Source organism: Muscardinus avellanarius, assembly GCF_963383645.1.
Source record: "Muscardinus avellanarius genome assembly, chromosome: 3".
Taxonomy (NCBI): domain Eukaryota; kingdom Metazoa; phylum Chordata; class Mammalia; order Rodentia; family Gliridae; genus Muscardinus; species Muscardinus avellanarius.
The window spans coordinates 114,798,959-114,815,504 of record NC_137788.1 but is presented as its reverse complement, the minus strand read 5'-3'; the positions used below and the strand labels follow the sequence as shown (position 1 = coordinate 114,815,504).

General features: G+C 50.4%; 1 protein-coding gene across 1 annotated transcript; it reads left to right on the top strand.

Moving 5' to 3' along the window:
* Window positions 1-8,590: 8,590 nt before the first annotated feature.
* On the top strand, window positions 8,591-14,003 carry AQP10 (aquaporin 10; the record flags this gene model as incomplete). Its single annotated transcript, XM_080691585.1, has 6 exons — window positions 8,591-8,695; window positions 9,431-9,557; window positions 10,542-10,679; window positions 10,784-10,902; window positions 11,122-11,339; window positions 13,805-14,003. The coding sequence occupies 6 exons, from the start codon at window positions 8,591-8,593 to the stop codon at window positions 14,001-14,003; spliced, it is 906 nt and encodes a 301-aa protein (XP_080547711.1).
* Between the last annotated feature and the right edge of the window lie 2,543 nt (window positions 14,004-16,546).

The following is a 16,546-nucleotide window of genomic DNA, read 5'->3' as shown; positions in this document are numbered from 1 at the left end:
GGCACAAAATAACTAAATACATCCCACCTCTGTGTGTTTCAGCTTAATTCAACAAAACAGGTTTTACCTTCTCATTTAAGTACTATTTTTAGGTTTTCATGGTTAACCTGTATTGTGAGTGTTGTCTCATAGGCTTCAAGTGTTTAGACGTCAGATAGTGTTACAGAGAGAAAATGACAAAAACATCTATCAAAGCCCTTTCGATGGTCAAGGAGACACACCGCACGGACCCACCTGATTCCCCCATGCCAATTACATACACCTGTACCCTAAGCCAGGGCCCCCTTATGTCACCCTTGCTCAGCCTGAAGAAGCTTGATGAGTCATCGCCCTTATTCCTTTGCTATGGGTACATGTATGTAATAGTAATGGGAGGAAACTGATGGGAAATTAGCTCATGTTAAATGTTTGTAAAATTGTAAAAGTCAAAATGTATTTTCTGTACCTACCTTTAGCCTGACAGGTGTCAGGAAGTTACTAGACAGAGGGAGGAATGTACCAGTATTGAGAAGAGGTTTCAAAATATATTCATGTACCAGTATTGGGAAAGATTTCCAATTTAAAAAATATATCATTGGGAGGGACTTCTGGGAAGATGGCGACCGAGAAAAGCGAGGCTTAAGAGCCCCGCTAACAACCAATCTCTATTACCACAAAATCAGCGCCTTTCATAGGCAGAAAACACCATCACCAGAGAAACAAAACAATGTAATTACAAGGGACAGAGAAAAAGAGGGCTGGAAAAACGGGACACCAGAAAGAAAACAGACTGCAGTGCTGCGGCCGGAGCTGCGGCGTGGAGCGGCAGGCGCCATCTTTCCTTGCAGCACCAGCCCCAGAGAGGAGGGGGACTCAGAACGGAGCTCAGAGCCACAGAGGAGATATGTCGGCCGTATGGCTGAGGACGCGGCAGCAGGACCTTACTGCCAGTGGCAGCGGCGAGTTCACCGGACGGCTACGGCTACAGAACCAACGTACTCAACAGACCACCAGGCTCCAGAGAGAAGCGGCAGACAGCAAGCTGAGGTGAGCCACTGCAGAACAGCCGAGCAGGATTCGGCAGATTTTTTGGTGCAGGGAGCATCTAAAGCTCCCAGTGGCTGGGGTCAGCACACGCTGCAGGGACTCAGAGCAGAGCTCAAAACCAGAGAAGAAATACACCAGCCTCACGGCCGAGGGTGTGACAGCGGCGCCATATTGCCACCGGCAGCAGCAGCAGCGAATTCACCGAGTTCACTACAGCTCCATCTACGTACTCAACAACAGTGAGTCAAATTGCGGCCCCTAGAGAAGAAATCCCAGTACTGCACTCCCAGGGACATGACCCAGTGAGGGAGTGGCAGTGGTAGAGATATTACACCATAGGAGAACGCCCAACCTGGCACCCCCCATAGTCTAAAGCAGCCTCTATCTACTCCCTGGGTCTGAGACTCTGTGATACAACCCAGTAAAGGAGTAGTGGGGTCTGAGATACCACAGACTCGAGATCCAGAGCACCTTAAATGAAGTCATAGTGACCCAAGGGAGGAACCCAGAGAAGGCACAAACTTCCGAAATCATGGGAAAGAGGAATAACAATGGAGCAATGAATGCCCACAACCCCACAACATCATAACCTGATAAAACAAAAATTCAGAGATTTCTAGAAGATCAAATCAGGAAAATAACTGTAGAAATAATAGAGGTGTTTCGAAAAGAATTCAGAGAGCCAAAAAGAGATAAAGGATGCAATTAATGAAGTAAAGGCCTCAATTCAAAGTACAAACAACCGATTAGACCACATGGAGAATAGAATCTCTTTCTTAGAAGATGATCGTTCAAAAAATGAACGCATAGTTTCTAATCTAGAAAAAAATATCCGACAGCAGGAATCTGACATTGAAGAAATATGGGCCAATTTTAAGAGAGCCAACCTAAGAATAATTCGAATAGAGGAGGGAAAAGAAGGTGAAACCAAAGGGATCAACAATCTCTTCAAGGAAGTAATAGCAGAAAATTTTCCAAACATAGAGCAAGAGGTCGATACACAGGTCCAGGAAACTTATAGAACTCCCTTTAGACAGGATGAGAGAAGAGGATTCCCACGCCACATAATTGTCAAAATCACCAATGTAGAAGCCAAGCAGAGAATCTTAAAGGCAACAAAAACAAAGGGCCAAGTGACATTCAGAGGCAAACCAATTAGAATCACTCCAGACTTCCCAAACCAAGTCATGAGAGCCAGAAGGGCTTGGAGTAACATATTCCAAACTCTGAAAGAAAACAACTTCCAGCCAAAAATTTCCTACCCAGCAAAACTATCCATCAAATTAGATGGGGAAATAAGAAGGTTCCACGACAAACAGAAACTGAAGGAATTTATGTCTTCAAAACCAGCGCTAGAGAAAATACTCAAAGAGATTAACTACAAAGAAGAAATAGATAACACTCACCAGAACCAGAGAAACAAGATTTTCTATCCAATAGACAACTAAGATTAGTTATCTGTGGAGATTCATTATTTATGTTAGTCTTTTACCTATCTCTAAGTTGTATTGTTTGCTTTTATTGTTGTTAATTTTTAGGATTTCTAGTTGAAATATTAATATACCTTCAGATATAGCATTTGGAAATATTTTATCCATTCTATCAGTAACTTTTAACTCTGTTTACATTTTCTTTGCATATACTATATATATATATATATATATATATATATATATATATATATATATATATATTTGGTGGTACTGGGGTTCCTGGAAGCCCTTCTACCTCGGGGCTACACTCCCAGACCTATTTTTACATTTTCATTTTGGAAACAGGGTCTCCTAAGCCAGCGCGCGGCTGGCTTCAAACCTGCGCGATCCTCCTCCCTCTGCCTCCCAAGCGCGGGGATTACAAGCGTGCGCCACCACGCCCGGCTATTTTTTTATTTTTTAGGGAGTTTGTATACTCTTCTGTTGCCTGTGCCTTTGAAATCATATCCAAGAAATCACTGCCAATTTCAATGTTGTGAGATTTTATGACACAGATTTTCTTCTAAAAGTTTATAGTCTTAAGATTTATATTTAGGTCTTTTATCTATTTTGAGTTAATATTTGTATATGGGATTAGTAGGGGTCCAATTTTATTCTTTTCCATGTAATTTTTATTTTTCAACAATATTTAGTTAAAAGATTATTATTTCTACCACCAAATGTTCGTGGAAACCTTGACAAAAATAACTTGACAATATATGGAAGAATTTATCTTTAGGCTTTTATTTAACTCCAATTGTTTATATATCTGCCTTTAGTACAGTACTACACTGTTTCAATTATTGTAGCTTTATATGGTTTGAAATCAGAAAATATATATCTTCTAGCTTTGTTCTTTTTCGAGATTGTTTTGGGTATTTAGAATCCATATTCCATATTAGGATAGATTTTTTTCTGAAAAATAAATATATAAATATATGATAGTTTTACCTAAAAAAAAAGAAAAAAATATTCTCTGGTAAGAAAGAAAGCAAAAAGAAATATTGAAATGTTATCTTTAAGTTATCAAAAGCTTGGTATCAGACAAATGAAACTGTTATGTGAGAATTTGATTTTTAATTTTGGATAAATTGCTATAATACTAGATGTCAACCACTAAGCCAAGCATAGGAAGGAGGGATGGGGAGGGAACGGGGTGGGGATCAGGTGGGGGCTGACTGGGCGATGTGTGCATGTATGTCTACAAAAGTATTTTTTTATCCCACTATGATGTATGAATACAGTGCACCAATAAAAAATTAAAATAAAAAAAAATATATCGTTGGTAGTGAAGAAAGCCAGGGGCTGTCTTCAGAAAGCCAGAGGGTGGGTAGATTTCTCGATGGATAATTAGCAAATGTGTAGAAGAAGCCTAGGGTCTTTTTACATTTCTAAAGAGAGGCGGAGTTCCTCAAGGAGGTGAGGAAATCCCAGATCCCGGATAAGCAACTTACACATCTTGGGAGTGTACCACGAGGTGTCTTTTATCTCCTGTCTTAGCCTCCCAAATGCTGGGATTGCAAGCGAGGGCCACCATGCTTAAGGATGCATACTTATCCTTAGCTCAGAACAAGAACCCGTGGTTTTTCTGTTTGTGTGGTTGTGTTGGGGGAACTATTTCTCCCCTCACACACACCGCAACATATTTCACCATAACATATTTGGTGCCCATGTGGGGCTATCTGTCCAGCCAAAGGCGACTCCAGCCAATGGTGGCCCCAAAGCCACTGCATCTTGAAGGTCAGTAACCCTCCCCAAAACGGGACCAGATCTTGATGGATGACTGGATTGCTGGCGCCAACAGGCTATCTGGAATTGTGGATACCCCCCTGCCACGGACTAGCTACAGCAGAATCTCCAGGGGAGGGAAGAATTCCCCACTAAATAGTGTAGGGGACAATAGTGAACTTTGAACCTCCTCCTGGCTTACTTTCAGGCTTAGTGGCGGCCAGTACGCAATCTGGGATCCGCACCCTTCGGGGTAAGATCCTTGCCACCTGTGCCCACGTAAGGGGAGCAGGGCCAGTGCTTGGTCCTTATTGAGGCTTCAAGGAAACCCACTATTGTCTTGTTAGGCCCAATGAGTGCCCGTCCAGTCTGCCCCCATCACAGATAGGACACTCTTTTAAAAGCCCTATACAAAGTTAAATCTGAAAAGAAATACTCATGGCCCACCTTCAGAAAGCTCCCCAAACAGGAGACGCCAGCCAATACCCATTTCTAAAGTGGTAGTGAGTTGGTTTTTTTTTTTTTTTTTTTGAAGTTTGAAACCAGTTTTAGGGAGATAAGCTAGCTTGTTTTTAGCGACAGCATCTAGGAAGCATTGCCATTGGCAACCGCAGCCACGTGCAGTAGTTCCGAATCCCCAGAAATCATTGGAAGCCTGAATGGGTAAGCTTTTCCAAGAGCTCAAAAAGGAAAAAGAAAAAGAAAAAGAAAAAACCTAGTAAAAGTTTCAGCCAGATAACTAACTGTCTGGCAGGTCTGCTAGGTGAATGGCCACACCCAGGAGGCATTGTCTGGCATTCAACAGGCAGTTGCAGCTCCATTTTCATAAGGAAGCCCTCAGGGGAGGAAGCTCAGGAGGAGGCCGGGCCTGGTCCAGGCTGGTGGCTCGGGATTCTTAGGCCCCTCCAGAAATTGGAGGATATTCTCAGGGAAGCAAATTAAAACCTCATTGAGAGATGGGATAGGCACACTGAAAATTCAGTTGCAAGGAAGAAGGGAGGTGGCTACAACCTCAAGCTTGCACTGGCTTTGTGGTGGACAGTGACACCACTTCACTGCTCCATGGGGTCCCAGCTGGATGCCCCCCGGCTGAGCCACTAGCTCTAGGGGTGCAGGGAACTTCATCCGGACAAAGAAAGGCCACACAGACCTCTCTCTGTCTTAAGATGAGATTCTAGCAATATCCTAAATGCTAGGGTAATTAGTTGGAATTTGAGTAGGAAGCTCTGGGGAGAGTGGGCGACCTTGCCCAGACAGGCCACTAAAACCCCACCCTTTCTCTCTCAGATGGAATCCCAGCAATCCAAAGTGAGTGCTGGATCTCCACTGGAATGTGTTCTCCAAAATGGGAAAAGTTTGACACCAAAATGTTAAGGAAGAAAGCTCCCTTTTTTTTTTTTTTTTTTTTTTTTTGCACCCAAGTATGGCCACAGTATGAGCTAGGGGAGGGAGACACGGGCCCCTCAGGGAAGTCTAAATTATACTACCATATGGCAATTAGATCTATTCTGTAGAAAGGAGGGTAAATGGACAGAGATAGCTTATCTTCAGTTGTTTTTCTACTTATGGGACTACCCAGATTTATTTAAAAAGTGCAAGATTGAAGCTATGGTGGCAGCCTTGGCTGAAACAAAATCTAAAGACCAATTAGAACCAAATCAGCAAGATGCCAAACTGGTCCATCAGCCACTCTCACTACAACCCAGGCTGGGACAATTAGTGCAGCTGCTAGCTCTGTCCACTATAATGGAGATTTAAAAAGAGAAAAACAGGAGGAAAAACGCCATGAGGAAATCCGGGTGACCACGTGTCTAAATGCCAGTTCCACTGGAACCCAGGTACAGAGGCATGCTGCCCCCATAGAAACCAAGGCTCAGGTCTGCTTCAGGTGTGGAGAGCCAGGGCATTTCAAAAGCCATTGCCCTCGCTCAAAAGGCTAAGAACGCCCACCAGCGCCCTGCCCGAGGCGCAGGGGGACCACTGGAAGTCTGATTGTCCCCAGATCCAAAGGGATCGGAGGGCCTCAGCACCAGACCCCCAATGATGGGCCCCAGGGCTGCCTTTCCAGGCTTCCACCCCCTGGATAAAGAGAGAGGAGCCGCGGTAATGTTAATGGGGGCTCAAACTGTCTGGTTCCTAGTGGAGACAGGCGCCAGGTTCTCTGCCTCACGATACTCTCCTGGTCCAAGATCCTATATTAAAGTAACAATCCAGGGCATCTCCAGCAAGCCCTAGAACATCCCCCCCCCCCAATATTTCAGCCTGCTTCTAGATTCCAGCTCCTATGTTAAAAGGGAGAGTTTAGAGCTCGATCTTCCATACGCGGAGCTTACAGCAATATCACCAACTCAAACCCATACCAGAGATGTCAGCTCTGTACCAGTATTGGAAATGGCTTAGGAAGATTTGAGAAAGCTCTGATTATTAATAGATATATTTCAGAAATAATTGTGTCAAGCCGGGCGTGGTGGCGCACGCTTGTAATCCCAGCATTTGGGAGGCTGAGACCGGAGGATCACGGTTCGCGGACAGCCTCAGCTACTTAGTAAGGCCCTCTGCAACTCAGTGAGACCCTGTTTCAAAATAAGGAATAAAAAATTGGGCAGGGGGTGTAGCTCAGAGGTCAAAAGACTTTGGGTTCCATCCCCAGACCCGCAAAAATAAATAAATAAATAAATAAATAAAAATAATAATTGTGGCCGGGCGTGGTGGCACATGCTTGTAATCCCCGCGCTTGGGAGGCAGAGACAGGAGGATCGCGCAGGTTCGAAGCCAGCCGTGCGCGCTGGCTTAGGAGACCCTGTTTCCAAACAAAAATGTAAAAGTAGGTCTGGGAGTGTAGCCCGGAGGTAGAAGGGCTTCCAGGAACCCCAGTACCACACACACACACACAAAAAAAAAATAATAATAATAATAATAATGTCAAAATGGCAGACCTGGAGAAAGAAAGGCTTGGCTTTGGTCAGTAAGCAAACTGCGATTGAAACTTAGATTGACTTAGCGAAAAGTAATTAGCAAGTCAATAGGAGAGGGGAGCTAGGACTTTCTCTGTCTAAAGATAGATCTACATGATTAGATAAGCTAGCTAAGATTGTAGGAAGGGTCAACCTTCCTGAATGGAGACACCTTGCCACTCCTTGCTGGGGGAGGAGCCTTACAGGGACGTTCACTACGTCAGAATTACATAAACAAGATGGAGGTCATGGGTATAAAAACTCCAGTCCTTGTGCTGTATCTTTGGGTGGTGAATTGGCTCGAACCCCCCCCCATGCCATTTGCATGGGGCTTTAACTGTCTTCTCTATTTCTATCTTTTTAATAAACTTCTTTAAATCTTCAGCAAGTGTCCGAGCTATGTATACGTATCCTTAGATCAGGACAAGAACCCGTGGGTTTTCTATTTGTGTGGTTGTGCTGGGTGGATTATTTCTCCCCTCACACACCGCAACATATTTCACTGTAACATTTAAGACCAAGGGACTTAATGTAGCTGGGTGTCATGGAGGACACCTATGATCCCAGTACTTGGGAGGCTGAGACAAGAGATTTGAGACCAGACTTTGCAACTTAGTGAGACACTGTTTCAACATAAAAGGGTAGGTGGAGGCTGAGGGTGTATCTCCGAGGTAGAATGTCCCTGGGTACTATCCCTGGATGCACACACACACATACACAGCAGGCTTAGCCAGGCGCAGTGGTGCATGCATATGTTTTATTGGAAACAGGGTCTCACAAAGTTACTGAGAACCTCACTCAGAGGCTGAGGCTGGCTTCGAACCTGTGTGATCCTCCTCTTCCAGCCTCTCAAGGCTCCTGTCTCAGCCTTCCAGGTACTGAGATTACAAGCATGGGCCACCACGCCCAGCTCAATGGCACATGTATAATATCGCACTACAGTGGGAAGATAAGATAGGAGGATTGCAGGTTCCAGGCCAGTGCAGGGTAACTTAGTGAGACCTCATTTCAAAATAAGAAGCAGCAAGAGTTCAGTGGTCGAGCACCCCTAGGCGCAACCTTCAGTAACACATACACACACACACACACACACACACACACACACACACACAGAAACACACACACATGAACCCTGGGCTCCCTGTAGCTCAGCTAGCCCTGTGAGGGCAGAGGTGAAGGGCAGGAGAGCCAGAGCCGGCACACTGCAGGCTGTGCACATGGCTATCTAGCAGCCACACATGCTCCGGGAGCTTTGCGCTCTGGCTTACCCACGGACACATGTTAGTTGCTTTCAGGAGCCAAGCTAATTGGTTTTAAAGTCTCTTTCTTATCTTTTCCCCTGTACTTAGCAGCCATTTGCCTGCCTACGCAGACAGAGGGAGTCGTGGACGGCGATAGGACACCTTCGCCATGTCCCTCGCTCAGTCCCTGGCTACTATCAGGGCCCACGTCCGGATCCGCAGCATCGTGGCCCGACAGTGCCTGGCAGAGTTCCTGGGTGTATTTGTGCTCTTGGTAGGCAGAATTCGGGAGAGGAAGAAGGGGGGCAGGCAGAGGTTTTGGTCCTTGCTTGGACCCTTGTTTCTCTTTCTTGGGGTCCTACTTCAGTCTCTTCTCTTTTCTCTCCCTCTTGTCTTCCCTCCTGCTTTCTCCTGGTTCCTGGCTTTCTCATCTCTCCTTTGACCTCTCCTCTTTCTCCCTTTCTTTCTTTCTTTCTTTCTTTCTTTCTTTCTTTCTTTCTATTTCCTTCTTTCTCTTTCTTTCTTTCTTTCTTTCTCTCTCTCTTTCTTTCTTTTTTTCTCTTTTTGCAGTACTAGGGATTGAACCCAGGGGCATTGTACCTCTGAGCTACACTCCCAGTCCTATTTTATTTATTTTATTTTATATTTTTGCAGTACTAGAAGTGGAATCTAGGGAATCTCTGCCTCTGAGCGACACCCCCAGCCCTATTTTTTAATTCTTTATTTTGAAACAGGGTCTCACTGAGTCGCAAAGGGCCTCACTAAGTCACTGAGGCTGGCGGCAAACCTCGAACCATGAACCGCGATCCTCTTGTCTCAGCCTCCCAAGTACTGGGATTCCAAGTGTGCACCACCACACCTGGCTCTTTCCCGTTTTTTCTTCTCCTCCACTTCTCCCTTTCTTCTTTTGCTTTTCTTGCTGGTCTCGGCTGCCTCCTCGCCCGGCCCCCAGCCTCTCTCCCGTGGGTCTCCCGGGCTCCCTGCCCCTCATCTCCGTTCTCCCTGCTAGCTCCTCACCCAGGGAGCCGTGGCGCAGGCTGTCACCAGTGAAGAAGACAGAGGCAACTTCTTCACCATGTTTCTGGCTGGCTCTCTGGCGGTGACGATAGCCATCTACGTGGCTGGCAACGTCTCAGGTAAGGGGTGAGGCTGGCTGTCGGATGGGGCAGGATCTGTGTGTGGGCACACACGTCTGGCCGTGGCGAGAGGCATGTCCCCTGCTGACTCATGGGCATTATCTCCTGGAGCTAGAAGGGTGTCCTGGTCTGAGATCTGCCTTTGACCTCACCCAGCCCTCCCTATCCTCTGGTCCTGGCTCACCTGGGCAGGCTCTGTGGCAGGGCTTGACACAGGTGCTGTTTTCTGGAGCCTCACGCCTGCCGTCTGCCCAGGACCTCACCTGCCTGCCCCTTGGACACACACCGCACCAGTGTGCTCGGCAGAGCCTCGGGACACCGTGCGCAGCACTGGAGAGCGCAGACAGACCCAAGTTCCAATCTTTTTTTTTTTTTTTGGTACTGATTTGGTACTGGGGATGGAACCAGGAACATTCTACCTCCAAGCTCCACCCCAGCCATATATATATATATATATATATATTTTTTTTTTTTTTTTGGTGGTACTGGGGTTCCTGGAAGCCCTTCTACCTCCGGGCTACACTCCCAGACCTATTTTCACATTTTTATTTGGAAACAGGGTCTCCTAAGCCAGCGCACGCGGCTGGCTTCAAACCTGTGCGATCCTCCTGTCTCTGCCTCCCAAGCGCGGGGATTACAAGCGTGTGCCACCACGCCCAGCCCCAGCCCTATTTTTTATTCTTTGTTTTGACAGTGTCTCACTGAGTTGTGGAGGGCCTCACTAAGTAGCTGAGGCTGACCGCAAACCTGCAATCCTCCTGTCTCAGCCTCCCAAGTACTAGAATGACACGCGTGTGCCACCACACTTGCTTTATTTTTTTATTTTGAAACAGGGTCTCATTAGGCTGCTGAGGGCCTTGCTGAGTGGCTGAGGCTGGCCTTAAACCCTCGATCCTCCAGTCTCAGCTTCCCGAGTCCTGGGATCGCAGGTGTGATCACAGGGACACTTGATGGATGCTGGTTTTTCTCTCCTTGATCCTGAAGGAGCTCACCTGAACCCCGCTTACTCGCTGGCCCTGTGTCTCCTGGGGCGCTTCCCGTGGACACTCCTTCCTGTTTACTTCTTGGTGCAGCTGGTGGCTGCCTTCTGTGCCTCCGGAGTAACCTATATCCTCTACTTTGGTAACCAGGGCTATGGGCTGGGGGCCCCTGTGTGCTCTGGGGTGTCTTGGAATGGCTTAGCCCGGCTGAGCAAAGCGGGAACCCTGGGTGTCCCTCTCCCAAAGATGCCCTGCAGAACTACACAGGGGGTAACCTGACCGTGACTGGACCCAGGGAGACCGCCTCCATCTTTGCCACCTACCCTGCTTCTTATCTCTCCCTCGGCAACGGTTTCCTGGATCAGGTGGGTGTGAGGGGAGACCTGGGAGAGCCCCAGCCCTAGCCCTGGGACCCACAGGACCCCCGGTTACGGCTCGGGTTCTGGGTATAATATGGGGTCAGTGCTGCCTGGGCACCCCTGCAGCCAGTCCCTCGCTGCTGGTGCATGGATGAAGGCAGGGGGTGATGAGGAGCGTCCGGATGAGGGAGGATCATCCCAACCTTCTGCCTCTCCCAACCTCAGGTGATAGGCTCCTGGATGCTGCTGGTGGGGATCTTGGCCATCCTGGACAAACGGAACAAGGGCGTGCCCGAGGGGCTGGAGCCCGTGGCGGTGGGGCTGTTGGTGCTGGCCATCGGGCTCTCCATGGGTGTCAACTGTGGGTACCCACTCAACCCTGCCCGCGACCTGGGCCCCCGGCTCTTCACCTATGTGGCCGGCTGGGGCCCGGAAGTCTTCAGGTAGGAGACCGCTTCCCTGGGGCCGGTCCTCCTGTCACCTCCCTCTGCCGGTGGCTCTGTCCCTGGGTCCCCCTCTCTCCTCTTCAGTGCTTCTCTTGGACTCTTTTTTTTTCTTTTCTTGCGGGTCTGGGGATGGAACCCAGGGGCATTCAACCTCTGAGCTACACCCCCAGCCCTATTTTTTATTCTTTATTTTGAAACAGGGTCTCACTGAGTTGCAAAGGGCCTCACTAAGTAGCTGAGGCTGGCCATGAACCATGATCCTCCTGTCTCAGCCTCCTGCAGTCTCAGCCTCCTGAATGCTGGGATTACAAGGTGCGCCACCACACCCAGCCTCTCTTGAACTCTTAAGACAGTGTTCCCTCTACAAGCCACATACTGCTCCTTTCTCGCTAGCTCCTCTCCCCCTTTTGATTTATTTATTTATTTGGTGGTACTGGGGGTGGAACCCAGAGGCTTTCTACCTCCGGGCTATACTCCCAGACCTTTTTTAAAAAATATATTTTATTTGGAAACAGGGTCTCACTAAGTTGCTGAGACCTGTGCGATCCTCCTGTCTCAGCCTCCCAAGTGTGGGGATTACAAGCGTGCGCCACCATGCCTGGCTTACCCCTTTTGATTTAGAGGTTGTATTCTTGGAGCTGCTGCTGCTGCTGCTGTTTTGTTCTGGAGATGGGACCCAGGAGCATTCCACCTCTGAGATACAGTACCCCCAGTCCTATTTTATTTTTGACTTTTGTGTGTGTGTGTGTGGTACTGGGAGTGGAACCCAGGAGCCTTCTATGTTTGGGCTATACCCCCAGCTCTATTTTATTTTTTATTTGGAAATGGGGTCTTGCTAAGTTGCTGAGGCTGACTTCGAGCCTATGATCCTCCTTGTCTCAGCCTCCCAAATACTGGGACTACAAGCGTGGGCCACCATGCCTGGCCATATTTTATTTATTTTGTGTGTGGTACTGGGGATGGAACCCAGGGGCATTCTACCTCTGAGCTACACTCCCAGCCCTATTCCTATTTTCTTTTTCAATTTTTTTGTGGGTCTGGGGATGGAACCCAGGGGCATTCGACCTCCAAGCTACACCCCCTGCCCTATTTCTTATTCTTTATTTTGAAACAGGGTCTCACTGAGTTGCAGAGGGCCTCACTCAGTAGCTGAGGCTGTCCGCGAACCGCAATCCTCCGGGTTTCAGCCTCCAGAATGCTGGGATTACAAGCATGCTCCAATTCCTATTTTTTGTTCTTTATTTTCTTTCTTTCTTTCCTTCCTTCCTTCTTTCTCTATCTTGTGGTACTGGGGATGGAACCCAGGGGCAATCTACTTTACTTCTGAACTACACCCTCAGGCCTTTTTTTTTTTTTTTTTTTTTTTTTTTTTTTTGGTACTGGGGTGGAACCCAGGGGCTTTCTCCCTCCGGGCTATACTCCCAGATCTATTTTATACTTTATTTGGAAACAGGGTCTCACTAAGTTGCTGAGAGCCTCACTAAGTAGCTGAGGCTGGCTTCCAACCTGTGTGATCCTCCTGTCTCAGCCTCCCAAGTGCGGGGATTACAAGCGTGCGCCACCAAGCTGGTTCTCAGGCTTATTTTTTATTTTGAAACAGGGTTTCACTGAGTAGAAAGCGCCTCATTAAATTGCTGAGGCTGTCTATCAACCTTAATCCTCCTGATTCAGCCTCCCAAATGCTGAGATTACAAGTATGCACCACCAGGCCCGGCTATTCATTATTTTGAAACAGGGTCTCACTAAGTTTCAGAGAGCCTCACTAAGTAGCAGAGGCTGGCCTCAGACCCGCAATCCTCCTGTCTCAGCCTCCTAAGTACTGGGATGACAAATGTGTACCACCATACCTGGTTTATTTTTATTTTTATTTTTACTTTGAAACAAGCCTCCCTAAATTGCTTAGGCTGGGTTTAAACCTGCGATCCTCCTGTCTCAGCCTCCCTAGTACTGGGATTACCAGCATGCCCAGCTTCTTGGAGCTTATTTATTTATTTATTTATTTATTTGTACTGGGGATGAAACCCAGGAGTATTCTACCTTTGAGCCGCAACCCCCCCCCCGCCCTATTTTTTATTCTTAATTTGAAACAGGGTCTTACTGAGTTGTACTGGGCCTAAGTAGCTGAGGCTGTCCTTGAACCATGATCCTCCTGGCTCAGTCTCCCAAATGCTGGGATTACAAGTGTGCGCCACCATACCGGGCTTCTTGGAGCTTTTTTAGACATTAGTGACCTTATTGGCAAATGGATGTATAATAATTCCCTAAGGCAATTGCTAGACCATATTCTACTGGGGTTCCCTCCTAAGAGCGCTCTCTGCATCGGTGTGAAGACATTCCCTTCCCCTTGTCTGTGGCTCCAGAAAGGCTTTCAGGGAGCGTCCTGGTTGCCACCCATCTCGGGGGCAGGGGCAGTGGAGGCCAAGGCAGACCCTTGATATCGTCCCTCTGTCCTTCTCTTGCAGGGCTGGTAATGGCTGGTGGTGGGTGCCCGTGGTGGCTCCTATGGTGGGGGCCAGCCTGGGTGCAGTCACCTACCAGCTGCTGGTGGCTCTGCACCACCCGGAAGACCCAGAGCCAGCTCAGGGGCAGAAGCCTGCCCAGCGGAAAGCCCCAGCCTTGGCCAATCCTGCCTCAACTCAGATGGAGGACTTTAAGTTGTGATCACAACAGCCTTGCCTCCCGCGTGGACGGCGGAGAGCCAGGGCTGGCTGGAGGCTCTCCCTCATTATTAGTACGCGGGGCCCTGGGCAGCCTCTCTGTCCACCTCGGTAGGAACCTTCCTCCCAAACTGGAAGGACTGCCTGGACAGGCGAGAACTCGAGGGGGGCGAGGCCCAGGGACTCAAGTTCCTTCCCTGAAGACCCCAGGCCAGTTTTCTCACCCCCGGGACCTCTAGAAACGTAGTTGCAAAAAGAAGCCGCCAGAGGGTGCCCGTCTGGGGCGCGGGAACCTGCGGGGTGGAGGCGGTGGCCACCCGGCGGGGGCAGGGTCTGGGGGCTCGCCTCCCACGCCCGGTCCCCTCGGCCTGCCCCCACCTCTGTAACCGCACTGGGGCTTCTCCCCAGACTCCAGGGCCCGCAGAGGGTGGCTAGAGGAGGGGCCGCGCCTCCACCCAGGGGGGCGGGGAGAGGGCGGCGGAGCGCAGCGCTCCTGGGCCTGCACCCGGGAGAGCCAGGAGGGGAAACTGAGGCACTGCCGCATACCTAGCTGGGCCTGGCTGACCCGGGGCCGTGCCACTGAGGCGGAGAGTGAAATGCGGGAAAATGAATCGGGGCGAGGTGCGAAGGCGCAGAGGGCTAGGAGACGGGGCCGAGGGAGACACTGGCTGGAGGAAAATGCCCGCAGTTCGCCGCGTCCCCGGCGCGCTCCGCCCCTCCCGGCAGAAGATGCTCTCTCCCTCTCCCTCTCTGCAGAGAAGGAAGTGTGGGTCGGCTCCTTCCCTTCCTTCCAAATTAAAAAAAAAAAAAAAAAAAAAAAAAAAGCAAAAAAGTCCCGGCGCTCCCCAGCCTCCCGGATGGTCTGTCTGCGTTGCAGCCGCGCGGAGCTGGGGACCCCCCCTGCCCCGCACAAAGATGGCGGCTTGGCCCTCCCCCGCGCCCTCCCCCGAAGCCCCTCCGCCCCCGGCCCCGCCGCCAGCGCCGTCACTTCCGCCCCACCGCGGCCGAAACTGACACAAAGTAGCGGGCCGAGCAGGCGCGGGGCCGCAGCTGGGGGGCGGGAGCCCGCGGGGAGCCGAGCCGACGCCCCCCGCCCAGCCCGGGCATGGGCCAGGCGGGGCGGCCGGGGCGGGCGCCGAGCCCCGAGCGCTAAGGTGAGGCGGGGGCGCGGGCGGGGCGGGGTGGGCGCCCAGACCCCCAGTCGGAGGATGGCGAGGGCGGGAGGTGTGGCGCGAGGAGCGGCGGCCCCCGACGGGGCAGGGAGTTAGGGGCCGGGGCCAGGGGTCCCCGCGCCCGGGGTGCGTGGCGGGAGCCCGGAGCTGGCCGGCGAGCCCCCCGGTGCCGGCCTCGGCGGGGCAGGGCCCGGGGGTCTCGGACCCTGCATCCCCTGCCCCCCCCGCCCCGCCAGCCTCCTCTGGAAGGAATCCTTCTTGGGAGGGAGCGGGGCCAGACTTGAAGGAGGAGCCGCCTTCCTCCATGGAGCGCTGCCTGCTTCCCAGGACCGGCTATTTTTATCCCAGATGTGGCTGCAGAGGGGGCTGGGGCAGGGCGACGGGGCAGGGCGACGTGGCTGATGGGCTTGACCGGTTCAGAAAACCCCGGGCTGGAGAGACTGGGAAGGAGCGACTCCCCGTCGCCGGACCTCCCCTTCCCTCCCCCTGGCTGTTTCTGCGCCCAGAGGGGTCCAGGCCTGGGGCAAGCCCACTTTCTGCTTCCCCAGGGTCTTAGGGGTAAAACAACTTTCCTGGTCTCGTCCAAACTCCTCGACGCCCAATGGCCGCCCAGCGCCTTCGTTAACTCTTTCATAGGGCGCAGACCCAGCGCTGGCGGGGTTTCTCCATCGCCTCCTCCCTCCCCGGGGACGGGACTGGCCACAGAACCTGGGATGCTCACCCCAAGCCCTCTCCTTTAGCCTCTCCCGATGCACCCTACCCGGCCATGACTCACACTCCGCCTGGGTGGAGACCCTTGGCTGGGGGCCCTGGAGGAGGACTTGGCATCTTTAAAATGTGGATGAAGTTTTTCTTCCTGAGCTAAGCACCCTTGCCTGCCACGGTTGGAGAGGGGTGCAGAGGACTTCCAGCACACAGGCTCGCCTGCTCTGCAGTCCAGGAGGGAGCCGAGGTGGTGAAGGGAGGCCAAGGCCAGAGCCTGTAATTACAGAGGTTGGGCAGACGGGCAATTAGTATCTCTTGGGGCTAACAGGCTGGTGGGGTGTGAGCCTCGTGGGCTGGAGACAGGAGAACCACCCAAGGAAGGAGGAGGTGACTGGCCAGCAGTTTCCTTTGGGTCAGGCTGGAGGCTCTGAGACCCTGTGTTGTAGGCCAGGCCTTCTACCTTTTTTTTTTTTTTTTTTTTTTTTTTTTTTAGTACAGTATAGGTGATTGGACCTAGAGGCATTCTACATCTGAACTATTTTATTTGATCGTTTGTGGTACTGAGGATGTAACCCAGGGACATTCTACACCCCCAGCCCTATTTTTTATTCTTTATTTTGAAACAGGGTCTCATTGAGTTGCAAAGGGCCTCACTAAGTAGCTGAGGCTG